At 40.8% G+C, this 14,065-nt stretch overlaps 1 protein-coding gene across 2 annotated transcripts; it reads right to left on the minus strand.

The window, feature by feature from the left end:
• Nucleotides 1-288: 288 nt before the first annotated feature.
• Nucleotides 289-13,424, minus strand: LOC146380383 (glycogenin-1-like). Of its 2 annotated transcripts, XM_084939402.1 has the most exons (9): nucleotides 13,327-13,424; nucleotides 12,943-13,168; nucleotides 10,694-10,829; nucleotides 10,400-10,574; nucleotides 10,141-10,303; nucleotides 3,510-3,636; nucleotides 2,206-2,422; nucleotides 1,509-1,547; nucleotides 289-1,268 (listed from the first exon to the last, which is right to left on the minus strand). In XM_084939402.1, exons 2-9 carry the CDS (start codon nucleotides 12,947-12,949, stop codon nucleotides 1,110-1,112), a joined length of 1,023 nt encoding a protein of 340 aa, XP_084795528.1. In that variant the 5' UTR covers nucleotides 12,950-13,168; nucleotides 13,327-13,424; the 3' UTR covers nucleotides 289-1,109. The 2 variants fall into 2 exon arrangements, with proteins under 2 accessions (XP_084795528.1, XP_084795527.1); XM_084939401.1 differs by lacking the exons at nucleotides 1,509-1,547; nucleotides 13,327-13,424 and having other exon boundaries at nucleotides 12,943-13,020.
• Nucleotides 13,425-14,065: the final 641 nt, after the last annotated feature.

The raw sequence follows: 14,065 nt of genomic DNA on the forward strand, positions 1-14,065 counted from the left end.
ATCTATGAAGAATGTCAAAGATAAGAGTTTAACAGATATGAAATAGTATTTTTGCATAAACAAGATCATTCCCAAGTAGCCTTTGGCAAAAAAGGCAAATCTGAGCATGCTGTGCAGTGTGTCCTTAAAAAAATCTGAGGAAACTGGTGGAGGATAACAGAAGAAGAGGAAGAAATTTACTGTATCTGCATTTACGTTTGCACATTTTAATAAATAGCTCGCATTTCCTAGGAAAATATAAAGATAATATAAATTCCAGCAAGAAAAAAAAGCACCTGAGCAACTCCACAGCTTGTAAGGATGTTTTATTGTTTCCAGATAAAAGATTTCCAACCAACATCCAGGTCAAGTATAATGTGGTAAAATTACAAACCTGTTTCATCTACTAAAAAAGCTGCTGGTCAAGAGTGAGATAACATAGGATGACAGCAGTAGGGAGAGCAAGGCATTAAAGCACTAAAGATCTAGTGTGCATGGCTCACTGACCATACTACGGCCTTGAGAAGTGCTGTAAACATATCTTCATATCCATGTAAAACAGAGACTTCTAATTCAAAAACAATAGAATTAATTCTTTTGAGAAAAGAAAATATTAAGAAGACTGTCAGGTTACTGCAGAGTAAAAAAGGAAAGAATAAACTGAAAAATGACAATGTCAGTGACTACACATCTTAACCACACCGATACAAATGGCCCAGTTGATCTCTTGTTGCCATCTCCTTTTTTTTGTTTGTTTTTTTTTACAAAAGAAGCATAAACATGAGAAAAAAAAAGATTTTAATAATCACCTTTAAACAAGCACACTTCGGTTATAAACCTTTTTTCACACTGTAGCAGAACATATATAAGTGTCAGGGTAAACTGAATGATAATAATCTTGCAGAGAGAATTAAAACCGCTCATAAAATTTCACATTACTTCCCCCCACTTAAATTGGGCTGTCTTTGGAGTATGGAGTTGGTAGTGCTGGTGGAAAGAGGGACTTGGCTCATTTATAGTTGAAATAAAGGTAGGAAGAAAAACTGCAATCTGATTTTTTTCGGCAGTATTTTCTTGGCAACAAGTAGAACGCAAGTGCTCTTTTAAAAATATCACGTGCCAATCCTTCTTTATTTGAGAAAAGTATCAAGCTTTCTCTGGATATTGTCAAATGAGTCCATTCCCAAGTAGTCTGCCTGACCTTGCTCCCATTTCTGCTTCCGTTCTTCTGAGGACATCTGCTGGGACTGGGATGCCTGTGCGTGTGCATGCGAAGACCTGCTCTCGCCCTGAAGGAATATGGAACATAACAGCAGGGAAATGAATAAATGACAAGATGCTGTTTTTCCTTTTTTTGCTTTTTGGAAGCAACGAACCGCCATACTTAGCCTTTCCAAATTAATGGCTGCAGGCAAACACGCGAAAGCTCTGATTTTAGAGGAAGGGCAGCAACAGCAATAAACCAGGCGCCAACGGATGCTTAATCACTGCTGAGCTATAAAAAACAAAACAAATCTTTGTCTCCATACCTGTTCACTCTCAAAAGTGACAGTTTCACTGTGCTGGAACTTTGTGAGATGAATAAGAAGACAGAAAAGAGGTTTAAATAGCTTTGCATCATTCAAAGTTCAAAATAACGGCTATAAATTTATACTGGAGCGTTTCAGCTCATCCACTGTCTGAAAGAGGATCTTTTAGCTCCCTTAAGTTAAATCTGTTGAGACTGGCTTCCCCATGCAGGCAAAAGATCTGAAAAAGATCAGCAGGTGGGAGGGACTGTATGTCTGAGATGACTATATTAGGGATAGATCCTCTTGCTGACATCTAAGAGCATTTCGAGCAGTCTGAAGCCTCAACTTTTGGCTCTCAGGGATTACTTACACATACGCTGACCTTGCTATTTTAGCCATTTGTTATGAATTATCCAGTGACTCCATGGTTGTAGTTTTTGCATTCGTTGCAAACGATCTTAGGTTCAAGACTGGGAGGACATACACACCCAGCCTCAGGGGTTCATCAAATGGTTGTCAGGGAAGACTATGTGGTGTAAAATCTATGGTTACCCCTTTAGAAATATATAGCAACAAAAGTATGTATTTTTCTTATGAACTATCCGCCTTATTTTCTGTATAGTTAATGCAGAAAATAAGGAAACAGCTCTGTTTTAAAGATAATATCTGATGAGAAGTTGCAAATAGTGCAGGTTCAATTAAAATGTTGACTTACCTCCACACATCCTGAGTGGAAGGGCTGTTCTCCATACTCCTCATGCAACATGGGGACCACATCACCCGAGTACAGGGTCCACCAGTTGAGAAGGAAAGTAGGGTGTGTGACAGCATCCTGCTCACTCCCTGAAATCTGTTTGGTTTTGGGATCAAATGTGTAACCCCATGGTTTGGTCTTCCCCAGGAAATGGACCACCTTGGCATTTCCACCATATCTGAAACCAGTATTACAGTAAATGAGAGGATGTACTGTAGATGCAGTGTGGTTATGGTTCGATTTACTAAATGAAGCTTTTCTGAATAGTTTTTAATATCAAATTGTAGCAATAAAGACATTTGTATTCATAGACATAAATAGTATAGAATATTCTTAAATTAAAAAAAAGTTTTAGAAATGTTTTAGGAGAAACCCTGTATGTTAGTGTCAAAAAACATGTTATTAAATTGTTGTGTTTTTAATTGGTCATAATAATGGACTGGACACTAATATAAATTTTAATGCTCCAGGAAACATTTTTGGGTGTCTGTGTTTAAAAGCTGGGTTAGCATGAATGAAAAAAAATCCTTTTGGAGAAATAAGAATGAGAAATATATTGATCCACCCCAGTTCTGACAAGCTTAGATGTCTTTTTAGCACTGGCAATCTGCTCAAGTACACAAATAAACCTGAACCCAACACTGTCGGGTTTGCTTTGCTGTGTTTGTCAGACCTCTAAGCGTTATTGCTGACAACTACAAACAACTAAAGACATGTTTATCTTCCCTGTCATCCTGATGGATGCCAGGAAATGCCAAACCAAAAAAAGCCTGCTGATGAGACCAGAGGTGAAGACACAGAGATGCAATGAGGATGAGAGGGTAGCTTTAGACACAGCACACAATGACCAGTCCTGGAGGCAAACATTAAAAGGTCTTTAAATAAAGTGCTCTATTTCAGGAGTGGGTATCAGCTGCTCTGAGCTCAGAGTGGGCATCCACCCCAGAGCTGAGGGCCTGCTGGGGCGACACTCTAACTGTGCTGCTGGAATCTCGCTGCTCATCTCACCCGTAACCTGATGTCATGTCACGATGTGAATACGCGTTCATGTGACCAGGTATCTACTTACATCTTGGCTTTGTATCCAAGACACAAGATTTTAGTCACATGGACAGACTGCTGTTGCGTAATATGAATTTCCCAGGGTAGCAGGTAAATATAGTATCTTATAGAGTTTGGTCACATAAAATTTTTTAAACCGCACCTGTGACTTTAAGCATTTCATAATTACTCCATGAGTTTAAGTGTGCTTAGCAGACACTTACTGTTTAAATGCTGGGAGGTAAGTGTAGATGGCTATGCTGCTGAGATTGTAAATGAAAGGGAGATGTTTTGATATGTCAGCTGTTGCCCAGTTGCTAAAGAAGCCATTCAAAATCCCTTGGTCTCCTCCTGCAACAGAGAAATACGAAGGTAAGTGTGACAGTATGATAAGTCAAGTCGCTTTATATGGCACATTTAAAAACAACAGCAGTTGATGCTTTCCAAATGAGGTAGAATAACAAGGCAAATCTCTAGAAACATACATATAAAGCCCTAAAGAGAGATACCCCCAGGAGATCCCGACAGGGGGGGAGGATAAGATCTCCAATCGGACGGACTCAAGGTTAATGACCAACGCAATGGAAAGGACTACGAGTAAGATATGCGTCTGCGGCAAGGTGTGTAAGAACCAGCGTGGCCTAAAGGTCCATCAAGCCAGAATGTAATGTTTGGAGCGGGAAAGTGAGGTGCACATTACTCACAGGTCCTGAACCTGGTGAGACGCAGGAGGAGCCCGGCCAGGAGGCACCCCACAGAGCCCAGTCCCTCCACGCACCGGAGTCTTCCAATCCAAGCAGTGTAGTTCCATAACAGCGGATTAAGTGGCCCCCAGCCAGCAGTCGGAGCGAGTGGCAGAAGTTTGATGAGGATCTCTCCAACATCATACAAGCTGTAGCCAAAAGAGATGCTGACAGCAGGCTTAAAACAATGACCACCATCATAGTCAGCTATGCCTCAGAAAGGTTCGGCCTGACCGAGAAGTGTAACAAGACCCCTTATACCATGAACCGCAGGGCCATGAAGATTCATCGACTGCGCCAGGAGCTTAGGAGCCTTAAGAAGCAGTTCAAGAACGCCGATGCGGAGGGTAAGCAAGCTTTAGAGGAACTGCAAAACATCTTGCGGAAGAAGCTGATTACCCTCCGTCGAGCAGAATGGCACAGGAGGCGGGGAAGAGAGAGAGCCAGGAAACGTGCAGCTTTTATTTCTGATCCCTTTCGCTTTTCAAAACAATTGCTTGGGGTTAAGCGAAGCGGCCGGTTGGAGTGCTCAGCAGAGGAGGTGAATAACTTCCTTCATGAGACCATGAGTGACCCACTGAGGGAACAAGACTTGGGACCCAACGAAGCTCTCATCAACCCTGCCCCACCATCAGTAGAGTTTAAGTTGACGGAGTCAAGTTTGAAGGAGGTGTGTGAGGTCATCAAAGCAGCCCGCTCAGCATCCTCTCCAGGTCCCAGTGGCGTACCCTACCTTGTCTATAAGCGCTGCCCCAGAGCTGCTTCGTCACCTGTGGAAGATCTTAAAGGTGATATGGCGGAGAGGGAGAGTTGCTGATCAGTGAAGGTGCGAAGAGGGAGTCTGGATTCCCAAAGAGGAGGACTCTAAAAACATAAACCAGTTTCGGAGCATCTCGCTATTGAGCATGGAGGGGAAGGTGTTTTGTAGCATTGTCTCCCGGAGATTGACCGAGTTTCTCCTTAGAAGCAATTACATTGATCCATCAGTTCAGAAGGGGGGGATCCCAGGAGTTCCTGGTTGCCTAGAGCACACTGGCGTAGTTACGCACCTTATAAGAGAAGCCCACGAGAACAGAGGTGACCTAGCTGTATTGTGGCTGGACCTGACTAATGCCTATGGGTCTATCCCACACAAAATGGTTGAGCATGCTTTACACCTCTACCATGTCCCCAGCAAGATCAAGGACCTGATCCTGGACTATACGCCAACTTCAGGCTTAGGGTCACTTCTGGGTCAGTTACTTCAGGCTGGCACTGCCTCAGGAAAGGTATAATAACAGGCTATACCATCTCAGTTACGCTCTTTGCCCTTGCAATGAACATGGTGGTAAAGGCTGCTGAGGTGGAGTGCAGAGGGCCGCTAACAAGGCCAGGTGTTCGTCAGCCCCCTATTAGAGCCTATATGGATGACCTCACCATTACAACATCATCAGTTCCAGGGTGTAGGAGGATCTTGCAAGGACTTGAGAGACTCATCTCATGGGCAAGGATGAGTTTTAAACCTCTCCATCCAGGAGATGTGTCTTGTATAGATAAAACTAATAGTCACATAAATAAAAAACCTGAATAAACTATAGTTTAAGCATATTTTTCAGTGATTAACAATTTGCTAGAATAACAAAATTACAATAATGAAAAAACAGAAAAACATATTTAATCAATGAAAAACATGAATTACTTGTTAGAAATAATATATTAAAAATAACTCAATCTGATTTAATTAGGCTCTGTGGACCAGCTGCTGTGTAGTTCAAACATTGTAACATATTTTCAAGACATCAAAGTGGATTTGCAAATAGTGTACAGTGTCTGTACAGTGTCTTTTCCAGCGCTGACTTTTTAATAACATCAGTCATGAAAACAAAACAAGCCCCAGGTTTTAAAATTCATTAACAGTTTTGTAATTTCTTGTAAAAATGTGTGTCTTGAAGTAATTTGCCTTGGTGGCACTCGCATGCTGTGAAAATCTCTGATATGGTCACATAACAGCAAACTTGGCTTTAAAAATGCTTCTGGTCAGGTTTTGTTTGTTGGCTGAATGTCTTCACTGAAAGAGTGAGACGAATGAAAGGCACACCTGTGACAAACCACATTAGTTCTCAGCTCAGCTCATCTGCTGAGATATAAGCCCAGACAAGCATTTAAAGAAATGTTCTCACATGTTTAGGACACACAACTGGATCTCATGTTCCCACTGCTACCTGAAAAAAGTAGATCTGATTTTCTAGAAATTGCAGGTAGTGCTTTACCTCAGTGGGTGCACACAGGTTGGGGCATGTGTTTTAGCAGACACAACATTAAACCCACCGAAGTTAATGTGAACAGTGTTGATTGTCTCATTAGAGGCACGACATTGCAAAAACGCTTCGGGAAACAGTCCAAAAAACAAAGAGCACACAGCATTAACCGGGCCTCCAAACTTTGCAGATCCCAATCCAATCACCATCTACAGGATGCGCCTGAACAAGCCCATTCAAAGGAGGCTACACCCTGAAATCCACAGGACCCAAAGGATCTGCTGCCAAAGTCCGGTGCCAGATACCACAGGACACCCCCCTGAACTCTCATGTTCATTCCCAGACGGGTCAAAGCTCTTTTTTCTTTTTTCTTTTCTTTTTTTGTGGCATGAGGGGGAGGGATATTATTGTCATTAGGTTTCTTTTTATTGCATAAAACATTTTATTTGTAACTAATCCTTTTTATTTTTTTCAGATTAAAAGGCAAAAACAAAAAACTCCTAATCAAAGGATAATGTTGGTGTCAGTAGAAAAAATTGAGGTGCTGCCTCTGCAATTACATTGAATATTTCCAAACTTTACCCTACTCCATTCATGACCAGCCAACTTTAAATAATACAAACAGACAAAGGCGTTTAAAGACTTTTGTCTCTCACTGTGCTGGTACGTGAATTAACACTGGCCTCTGGGTTTTAAGTAAATGGACTGCAAGTTTGCGTCTGAGTTGCCTCAGGTCCTGGAGTTCAATTGGAGGGCTGTTACAGCCATTTGCCCTCCCTCAAGTTTGGCTGCTTTAGAACTGGGGCAGCCCCTTCTCACAGCAGCAACTTACATAAATACACAACTTATAAAAGTTTGGGAGGCAGGGATCTATTTGATGTTATGTGAGGTGGGTGACAGGTAGACAACTAGACCAGACCTGAGCCTTAAATAAATGACAGCCCTCCAAAATGTGATAAAAGTTCAGTGAATCTGTGAATGAGTCACTGAAATGACACTGACACAGGACGAGATGTTGGCTGTTAAGAAAACTTTCACATGTCTCTCCTAAAAAAGCATAGGACTGTAAAGTCTGTGGCTTCGGTTTAAAATAACACACATAGCTGGCGTTTGTCTGAACCCACAGCCTCCACTGGAGAGTTCAAAACTTAATATGGAGCTGAGTATCTTCATTTTGAGGGGATGAGCAGAACACAGGAAGAATGTGCATCTAACCGGTGCCAGTTTGTTTTGGCAGCAGATAACACTGGAGCCACAGATGCAGAGATAGAGCCTCTGGGTTCAGTCACTTGTTTTCTTTCCTCCTCTGCAATTTTTCTTTTCCAATACATCTTTCATGTTCTGCGGGGTAGAGAGGGGTACACGTGTATATCATGCATTCCATGCAGGACAGCAGAACTGAAATGCTGAAGGTCAAAGCGGCTTCACCTTATGCCCCAGTGCACACGAAAAGACCATCCATGTCTATAAATAAGACAGCTTTACTTATTAGCATGCCATCAAGCATTTAGATCGTGACATCACACTGAAACAGGGACTTTAAAATTATCCACAAAAAGACACTAAGGGATAAATGAGTTTCAGCTTCCAAAGGGACTCTTTCTCATAAAGAAATAAGAAAATGTATTTTGTATGTGGTTGAAATCGTGATGTGAAAAATTGTTGTGGCAGAATGAGTCGGCACTTGAAAGCAGTGGCCCATATTAAGCAAACTAATTGGTTTTTCCAGTGGCACCCCCCATCCCTGATGGAATCTGTCTCACAGCATCACAAGGGAAACAGATTCAGTGACACTAACAAGTACATGCTTTGGCACTTCCGAGCCTAACTATAAACCCCTTTCGTCTTTTGTTTACTCCACGACTGTTTTCTTTGTTTGTTGGAATTTTTGAGGTCAGAGCAGCCCGAGTAAACTATAATTTTGTCTAGAGTCCGGCCCTTCTATCAGCAGGACTGACAGCTGAATGAAATCAAAAGCTTTTTCTCGGCATATCAGATACATAATAAATACTGTTCTTCACTTAAGCACTTAATTGAGATTTCATCACAATACATTCGATTTTTTGGTGTCAGAAGATATTTATAGTCCAAACTAGGGAGTTCAAACTCCTTTTAAATTGTGACCCACTTTGATCTCATTAATTTAATTGGCCAAACCAATTCAGTTACATTCAATTTTATCTATAAAGTGCCAAATCACAACAACTGTCACCTCAATGCATGACCAGTGAAACGTCTCTCTCTGTCAGTGTAAAGAAGTGTAACTTCATAATTAATCCCTAAAATATCTTAACATAAGAAAAAGAAGTGCAATTTTAACGATACATGTCAGTTTTTCTATATAATAAAGGCATTAAAGAAATTTCTCAGCACAACACTTTGGGTTTAAATTATGAGAAATAAATACAAGTTCTGGTAGATCATTGCCTGGACTCTGTTGTAATTATTAAACAAAAAGGTTTTTGTTAACTCATTCTTACTTAAATAAAACAGATAATAAGGTAGATCGTGAAAAAAATAGAAACATTTTTGCAATTTCATTTTTTTAGAATATAGTATGAAGATAAGAAAAGCTATAAAACTTGAGACAATATAGTTAAAATCTGAAGTTTATGCCCACTTTCACATTTTCCAAAGACATGCAGTGGGCCGGATTGGAGTCTTTGCCCGGTCTTATGTTTGACACCCCTGGTCTAACCAGCACTGGCCAGTTGGCAGGCTTTGGCTACATTTAGGTAAAACAGCCCCAGTGAAGAGGAAAGGAAGGATTAAATTTCCTGTACATCTCAAAAGTATCTCCCGTCATCTGACGATGATTGAGTTATTTACTTGCTTTTAAAAATCCATCGTTATTTTTGAACAACGTAAACGCCACAGATAAGAAAGTCTTGGCCTAGATTTCTATGAGCTACACTGGTCTCCCCAAAACAGAGACTTGGCAATCAGAAATATACGATGGGTTCCCAGCATGCACATGACATTATTTTGGTCATGTGACGTAGCTGTCACCTTAGCTGCATGGTCTTAGATGAACTTAGAAACTCTTTTTGCCACTTTAGACTATCACGTGGTCTCCTGGAAGAAAATCTAATAAGTGGACAACAACTTGAAATTATTTTTAAGTTACATGGCACAAATTTAATTAAAAATAAATTCAAAAGCAAATAGGCAACTTGGTCTGATGTCCACCAGACTCTCTTTGGATAGCTACAATATGTCAGACTCAGTTACTCGGCTACTTTCTAAAATGCAAGTGTTCATTTTTTCCCATTTAGATTATGTAATATTAAAAAAAAATTCTTGAGGAGCACCATGAAACTACGGATCGATGATGATTCTAGCCCTTCACTGAACCTGATATGGCCAGCATAGCTTTGACTACAATTCAGCAACAGTACGCTCCATGGAAAAGTGTTGCTTAATGTCAACTGGTGCTCTGTGCAAAACAGGGCCTCTCAAATTTAACCTTCACCCCACCCCGGTGAGCCCCTGAGAATAACTCAGCAGAGCTCGAAAGTCTCTTACAGGCGAGCCTTGTTTCCAGGCACCGAGCTTGATAAAGACCTTACTTAGAGCAAAAGATAAACAAGTCCAGTTAAACATCATGTTACCAAGAGCGTTTCCAAAACCATGTTTGAGTCAAAAAAAAAAAGTAATTTAAAAGGGCAGAAGTTCCTCCCTTGCTATATCATTGCCAATAACATGAAAAGTAGATGGAAACATAAATTTTCACTAACTGCAACCCTGAATCTCAATAATAAACATGTTACATGTCATTAGTCATTGCATAGAACCAAGTGCATTCCTGAAAATGCTATAATAGGCCTTTAATAGACATTTTATAAAATGCATCCCGGCATTTTACGGCAGCTTACCATCAAAGCTGCCGTGTTCTGTACAATACTGAAGCAGTTTGCCATGAGTCTCCACAGAAGGACGAAAAACAAAAACGCCAGAGTTGAAGCAATCGGGCCAGCCAGGGTCAGGAGCAGCTGACAGTTCCTCTCTATCAAACAACTCATCTATATTTGAAAGAACCTGAGATACACAAACAAAGCTCATGTTTATACACACCAGTGATGTGCAGCATATTCATTTTCTTTGTGCTGAAGCAAAATGACCTGTTAGCCTCACCATAGTGTCTGCATCCATGAAAACACATTTGGAGTAATGTGTGAGGGTCCAGCAGTGGAGTTTCGTGAAGGTGACGCCCAGTTCGGGTCTCTTCATCATGGCCAGGTGTGCAGTGTCGCCACTGTCTAGCACATCCACCACCCTCACCTCATCGTAGATCTTCTTCAGCACAGACCTAATGATTTACAATACTATGAAATGAATCACTGTCAACCAGCCATGTGGAAAACAAGAGTTCACAGGAACGGTAATGTGTATGAGTGAGAAAAAGTGAATGTAGGTAAAGTTTCTTACTGGCTAGGCTCTGATACTTGTGGACCAATGAGTGCCACCAGCTTCTTGGCTGTATTGTGCTTACGGAGGGATTTACCCAAAACCATTGCTCCCCGAGCATAGCTGTCATTGGTAGCCAATGTCACAAATGCCTGATCTGTAAAGAAAGAAAACTGAATTAAATTGGTTAAAGGTTGCTCCCACCCAAGTACTAACCACGCCCAACCCTGCTTCGCTTCCAAGATGAGAAGAGATTGGGCGCACCCTGAGTTGCTTAACTTAAAGTTGCTTCTTAATATAGTACATACAATTTAAGAATGCTCTCAAACTCGTGTGTTAGTCAGATTCTGTTCTAAATGTTATGAAGTGGTTGAATTGGTTAGTTGTCTTAGTTGAATTGGTCACATAACTGCATCATATGACTGCATCATATGACTTAAATGTGTCATATTTTTCAAAAGCCTCCGTTTTCGCAGTGTGGGGCTGCCCCACACAGTCCACACGCTGAAGAGTGCACTAATTTGTGAGCGGCTCAGAGTAGAGCCACTACTCCTGCACATCCAAAGGTGCCAGCTGAGGTAATTCGCACATTTGACAAGGATGCCTCCTGGGTAAGGTGTTCCAGGAATGTCCTACTAGGAGGTAGACCCATGGCATGCCCAAGAGATTGGGGTGTGTCATGGGAACACCGTGGTGTTCCCTTCGATAGGTAGAGGGAGGTCTGGGCTTCTCTGCTTGGACATCTTCCATAGATAAGGGAAGAAAATTGATGGATGGATGTGTTAGTCAATGAATTCATCCCATTTAAAAAAATTTCCATAACTCTTCTGTGAATGACCAAATGATGGAAAGATGCTAGTCTATTTTCCCCCCAAGCCCTTCGACAGATTGGTGACCTCGCCACCTAAGACAGGTGGGATGGGCTCCAGCTTCCTGTGACTCTGAATTGAAGAAGTGGAAAGATGGATAGGTAGATATTTTCCTCCAGTGTAACTGCATTGCATGTATTTTTAAAGTTTACTGCAGAAATATGAAACACACACCAAAAACATTACACTGCAGTTGTAGCCTCTTGCCTTTTAGGTGATGCGTTTCTGTGTGGATTCTCTAAAGCATGAATGATCCAAATAATTCATATGTTTATCATTTCAAGTGTTTTTGAATGAGCAACACGATCTAACCTCACTAAAAGTTTTCTCGCAAAGTACCCCATAAAGGTTTAAATGTCTCATTAAGGTGATTTTTATTTGCAGTGTGGCATCTACTCTGTACCACCACCTCAGGCTGCTGGGAGGAAAATCTGCCAAGTCAAGTCTTGGGAACAACGGCTTGCCTGTGAGAGGACATATAAACTGAGATGACGAAATCAGCATGGCAGCTGGGATAGTTGTGTGACTAGCAGTTAGGCCAACACCAATCCCATTTGGCCTGTGCGCTAACCCTGTGGCAGTAAGATACCAATAATGGGCAAGGAGAGCACAATAGATAGAGTATGTCTGACATGCTAGCAGCCCAGAGTTTCTATAAGTTTGGGCCAGTTGGAGAACAATGGTTCCAAATACCACAGCTTGCCAGGAAAATTTGTTCTGTCTCACTGCCTTTTCACAGTGCCACACCTCCTTTCTCTTACGCCCCCTTTTCAATTGGTAGAAACCCTTCTGCAATATGAATGTAACACTAAAAAAAAACACATAAAAGATGAGAATTAGCTCTGCAACAACCCAAGTTACAGTGAAGTCACCGTCCAGGCAGCAGGGTCATTTCATTTTGAGTGAGGGGGACGGTTCCCAGTAAGCTTATACCACAAATTAAAAATTAATTATGGCGACTTAGGACGGCGACTTAGTGTAGTAGGTCTCAAACTAAGGTCCAATGATAGTAAAGTAGTGTAAAAAGGTACCCTGTGAAATGATTTTATCGCACTGTGTCCACTGCACCTACTTTTGGCAGTTTCCTAATATATACATGACAAAATGGAACACAGTTATAAAAAGTAGTAACACTGTAATTATGTCACACCGGTAGCTGGTCACTGTGACAAATACAAGTTAATTATGTAAAGTAAGACTGTAACCACTTTAAGAATACTAAACTTCTTATTCAACAAGGGAACACAACTACCCAAAAACAAAGAGAACAGTGACAAAAGACTATATTAGCTACATAATGTAATTTAATGTCACCAAAGTTCGCGCCATTTGCTACTTTTAAAACTTTAGAGAAATTTTTTTTTTTACTATCGACGCTGAGAGTGTTAAAATGTTACCTACCAGCCATGACTGACGAATAAGTCGCAGCTACTCTGTAGCCTGGACTTTGCAGAAGCCTTGCGTGGCGAAAAGGACCGACTAAATATACAGAGGTGGTTTAAATACCAAGATGACAGCAGCCAGACCGGCGTCACGTGACAGCCCCCAACACACCCACCTGCTGTTGACATGCTCCACCGCTACACAGCAGCACCTCAAGCAACACCGCTTTGAACAGGTTTACAGCCTACAGATGAAAAAAAATTACAATTATTGAAAATATTGTGCATTGCTTCCTCCTCCTAACGTTACGGAAATTTCACAACTCTGAAAAAGTAAAGGGGGAAAAATTCTTTGAGTCAGAGATAACGTTGCACTCTCAGGACATAATTCTACAGCTCTGACCTTTCTAACAGCTGCCGGGTATCTCCCCTGAGTCCTGTCATCTTTAGTTATAGTGACAAATGAAAGACGGCGAAGATGTAATGCGTCCAGGAACAAGATGTCCTGTAGTAAACATTTGGCACGTTGTCGCCACCTTGTGGATTGAAGACCGTATAGCAAGGCAGTTATCAAACCGTAGTTTAGGAGGTCATTCAGTGCTCTTATTGTATTACACAACAGTGAATTATTTTTAGCTCAAGTAGTGTACTTTAAGAGGAGTGTCATAATTAAGCAAGAGGATGATATGTCATTTTACTGTCTTACATTTAAATCAAAATAATGACATCAAGTGGCAGAATTAAAAGCATACAAATGGGAATATTAACCACAATCTTACCAACTTGTTTAACATGCATGCAATGGACTATTGCCTAAGGAGCTCAAGAATAATTTACTGCAAAAAGCAAATATAATCTTCTTAAAGTGTTATTTTATTAATTAATCTAAAGAAAAAATGATGACTATTATTATTTTTGAAAATGTTACAGTTAATTTGCATATTTGTAAAACAGAAATCTAAACATTATTATGTAAAAGCCTGTTTATCATCTTTTGTCTGTTAATTATTAGTAATTTAAAGTAAAAATAATTTGTGTTATCATTGAAATAAACATGTAACTATCCAGCACAGAGACATAATCTCCCCAGTGTGTCCTGGGTCTGGCCTCGAGCCTTCATACGATGCTGAAATTTCTTCTTT

Source organism: Perissodus microlepis, chromosome 9, assembly GCF_051167445.1.
Source record: "Perissodus microlepis isolate ML-2025 ecotype Zambia chromosome 9, ASM5116744v1, whole genome shotgun sequence".
Lineage (NCBI taxonomy): Eukaryota > Metazoa > Chordata > Actinopteri > Cichliformes > Cichlidae > Perissodus > Perissodus microlepis.